The sequence below is a fragment of the Arachis hypogaea genome, chromosome 9 (genome assembly GCF_003086295.3).
Source record: "Arachis hypogaea cultivar Tifrunner chromosome 9, arahy.Tifrunner.gnm2.J5K5, whole genome shotgun sequence".
Taxonomy (NCBI): Eukaryota; Viridiplantae; Streptophyta; class Magnoliopsida; order Fabales; family Fabaceae; genus Arachis; species Arachis hypogaea.
The window spans coordinates 4,534,878-4,539,375 of NC_092044.1; the positions used below are offsets into that span (position 1 = coordinate 4,534,878).

The following is a 4,498-nucleotide window of genomic DNA, read 5'->3' on the forward strand; positions in this document are numbered from 1 at the left end:
TTGATAATTGTGATTTGCACTTCCACTATCGGAGATAAGAGTTTCCCTGGGTAGTAGCAGTGACTAGCCACCACGTGCTCCAGGTTGAGACTCGAAGCTCTTTTGACCCTATGTCATAAGTGTGGCCGGGCACTGTGAAAGACCCGGATGAGCTCGCCCCCGTAAATATTCACCAGTGAGGGTGATGGATATAGATCATGATTATGATCAAGTTTATGACGAGTATAACTCGAGTTGGGGATGCATGACAGAGGGACAGTCCAATGGTTAGCTACCAGGACTTGTTGGGTTGGCTCTATAACCGACAGATGATATCATCAGCCACTAGGGACAGGCATTCATCATATGCATATTATGTGAATTGTTTGAGATTGCCTATTTGACTGCATATTACTTGCTAATTGTCTAAATGCCTTACTTGTTCCTAATTGTATATTTCTTGCTTGATATAACTGTGTTTGCTACCTTATACTCCTGTTGGTGGTTGGGAGGTCTGAAGGAATTGGAAAGGGAAGTATTAGTTAGACTGAAGTATCTTTAGTCAGATGCCCTTTTATGGTTTAGTTTGTTTATAAGCTTTGATGCTATTTGGAGGAAGTTCTAGGATTGCCTTCGGCTTTCCTCCATTATTATGTATTATATATGTGGAAGCTGTTACCATGCTGGGGACCTCTGGTTCTCACCCATGCGGATTTTGTGGTTTTCAGATGCAGGACGTGAGGTTTCTCGCTGAGGCATGCTGGAGACTTCTAGATTTGCGAAGATCCTTTGTTCTCGGGGCTATGTTTTGGTTTTTATGTTTTGCTTAGATATTTTTATCTCCATTAAATAATACAAACTGTGATGACTCCTCTTATGGGAGAATTTTGGAGAATAGGTTTTATGTATTTGTGTCCCTTTGGATTTCCTTTGGGGTTTTCCTTATTATATCATATGTATATATTGTTATGCTCGGATCGGTTATCTTCGCAGCCGGATCTTGAGCCTTGATATTCCTGTTTTTGACACTCCTTTGTATATATATAATCTCGCGTTGGTTATCCTTGTTCGTTACGTTATCGAGCGGAGTGTTGCGCTTTTGAGTTGCGGTTTTTGTTTACCCCTTTTTCTACAAAGGCTCCTAGTTATAATCAATTATTCCTACTACTATATGTATTAAATTTTTTTATTTTAGAGGTCGTAATACCTTGCCATCTCTGAATTATGACTTAAGCATAAGACTCTGTATGGTAGGGTGTTACACTTATTAATGGTCATTGCAAAGCATACTGTTAATAGAAATTGTCTCCGTTGGAACTTAAATGGCAACCCTAAATCTGAAGGGATCAAGTTCATTTTTGGAATATACACTTTATCTCCAATATTTTTACCGGTCACTATCGTCGCTCCAATTACGTTGCTACCAAGTTCGTTAACTATTAATCTTGTCCCGTTACATAAACTTGAAGTTTGGTCTATGTTTCGCAGTAGCATTACAGCGACTCCTGGCTTTAAAGTCAACTTGTAATTGGGTAGTCCCGAATATTTGATGTCATTTAGGAACTCTGATGTGAACCACTCTTGTTGTACATCTTCATTCTCATCAACTTGACATGTTGTGTCATAACTCATGCTCCTTTTCCATTCCTGAAAAGATTGTCAAGACAAAATCGTTTACCTTCTCGACACTCTTAAGCGTGGGTGCAAGAATTGCCTTACTCTAAAAATATCTATAATCTGACATGTTTTACAATAAATTTGGATATGCAAAGTCTACCAAATGAGAGAGAGGGTCATCAGTAGTTATAATCAATAGATCATATAAAATTTCAATTTTTGATTCATCACCAACAACAGAACCAATATTTCTATTTCCAACATCAAGTATCCAATTAGCAAATCTCTTCATTTCACCTTCATCTTGATCTGAAAAAAAACATTAGAAGTCTCATGTTCGTATGCAATTTCAAAACCTTACAAAACGACCACAGATGGGATGAGTTAATAGCTGATGTCAATATATCGTGTCTACTCCTTTTTGGAATCACAGGAAGTATCTGTCTGAAATCACCTCCTAGAACAACAACCTTACCACCAAAAGGTTGATGTGTCTTATGTTGATTGGTAATTGACATAAGATCCATGAGCGTCTGATCAAGTATTTCAAAGCACATTTTATTGAGCATTGGAGCTTCATCCCAAATTATTAAGCTAATTTGGATGAGCAACTCAGCCTTTAAACTGTCATGGTTGATGTTGCAAGTAGATCCATCAGTAATTATAACGGGTATTGAAAATCTAAAATGAGCCATTCTGCTTCCAGGTAGGAGTAAAGATGAAATTCCACTGGATGCGACATTTAAAACAATCTTTCCTCTAAACTGAATAGCAAAAGAAAGACTAATCCAAATAAATGTCTTACCACACCCACCATGCCCATAAATAAAGTAAAAACTACCAGAGTTTGTAATAACAGCATTGAGTATTTCATCGAATACTAACATTTTCTCATGAGTCATCTTTTGTTCCGTATATAAGTTTGTATGAGTCAACTCATTTGTGTCATATGCTAACTCCTCCTCTATTAGCTTATTCTGAAAAAGGTGAACATCAGACATCTCAGGATATGGCATTAATTGATAGTCTCTTAAAGATCTCACATTGCTATTGAGTATCGTTTCAATCTCAATAAGACAGAGGTTTTTCAATTTGTCATTAGTCATGTTTAGCCTAGCAAAAGCACATGATGGTTTTATGAAATATTTAATAAGTAATTTCAAAATAAAACTATTAATATTATTAATAAAAATAAAAATAATAAGACAATCTTGATATAAAAAAAGACATAGTAAAATACCTTGATTTTTCAAAACTTTTCTCCTCTCATATAGTATTCTATCAGCTAATAATGTCCAAGTTGCATTCCAAACACGTTCTAGGTTTCTAACGCTATTAGATATCAGTAGCAGCAACTAGTTTTCTTAATTGATGACCAGATGCAAGTTCAACTACTTCATTAATAGCTGTAATAAATTCTCTATCATCGCACAGTAGTCTCATGGAATAGCAAGCATCTTGGAAGGTAGAATATGTAATTCCTTTAACTGTCCTAATAAACTCATATGTTGTGCAATCTCTCTGAACAGCTAACAAAATTCTCATATAATAAATATCACTCGTACTTGGTGGAACATAGTTTAACATCCCGACAGAATACCCTCTTTTGCGTGGATGCCATTCCCTTGCTTTTCTATCATAAACAAATTGATTTGAAAACTCAGCATATGTCAAAATTTGACCTGATTCAAATTTTTTATTGGCCTCCATCCATGCTAAGAACATCGTACATTTTCCTTCCTTTTCTTCCACGGTTTCCTCAAGATCGTCATCGTCTTTAAAGATGATATTTTGCTCTCTAGGCAAATGAAAGGTTAATCTTATCACTGAAGGCCACCTCTGATGAATATCATAAGCTAAAGTTCTCCACACAGCCTCACATGCAGGCAAATACCTGCAATCGTAAAATTGTTTGATCTCGTCAATAACCTGAGCATCCTCTCTTCTGGAAGCTTCCTTTGTAACTCCAACTGCTACCCTATCTAGACCTTTATTCACGTACTTGAACAAATATTTGATAGCATTATTTGATTTGTTGCAATACTCTACATTAACATGCGCTTGATAAGACATAAGCAAATATGCATTATATGGAACCACGTTTCTATTATCCATATGGACTCCCTTCTTCTTAGTAATCACTCATGTGTCTCGTTTTCTATATGATAGGTATCCACTATCATCGATAACTGTGGTTCTACTGAATATTTTGAGATAATATTTAGTGCAGTACCCATCTTTCATACAGGGAGATTTTGAGAAAGCTCTACCACATGGTCCATGAATCATATATGTAGATACAACTTTAAACAATTTTGGGTGTCGAACAGGATCTGGCAATTCTGAAGATATTAACCGATCAATTTGAGTTGTCATTGTTATCTTACGGTCTCCACTTAACCATAAAAGAATATGAGCATTTGGTAGACCTCTTTTTTGGAATTCCACCTATACATCCCTTATACCAAAAAGACAAAAAAATATATGTTATAAATAAACTATCTATTTTATATATGTGCTTTCATAAATTAAGGGTGATAATAAAAAATCAATAATATGTTAAGTAAGAAAATATTTTGGCATTTATTTTATAACAATCTGAAGGAATATTTCTCTAAAAATAAGGTTGGATGATGAGCAATACCTGCATCTAGCAAATGGAGTAAAGAGAAAATTTATTAGTGTGACAAATAAAAAAAAATTAATTTAAAAATCAAAACGGTTAAGAAGTCACTTAATTAAGAATTAGTATTAAAATTTTAAATTTCAAATTTTTAAATAGAGTTTTCTAATTAGCTAGTACAAATTTTAAATTTTTAAATAAAAATTTTTAATTAAACGCTCGTTGTTCATTAAGAATATAGGGATTTGTTGATTTAAAAATTATTTTTATTAGTTTTGT

The 4,498-nt window shown here is 34.5% G+C and overlaps 1 protein-coding gene across 1 annotated transcript; it reads right to left on the reverse strand.

Moving 5' to 3' along the window:
• Positions 1-2,931: 2,931 nt before the first annotated feature.
• On the reverse strand, positions 2,932-3,711 carry LOC140175019 (uncharacterized). Its single transcript, XM_072201912.1, has 2 exons — positions 3,320-3,711; positions 2,932-3,229 (listed from the first exon to the last, which is right to left on the reverse strand). The coding sequence occupies exons 1-2, from the start codon at positions 3,709-3,711 to the stop codon at positions 2,932-2,934; spliced, it is 690 nt and encodes a 229-aa protein (XP_072058013.1).
• Positions 3,712-4,498: the final 787 nt, after the last annotated feature.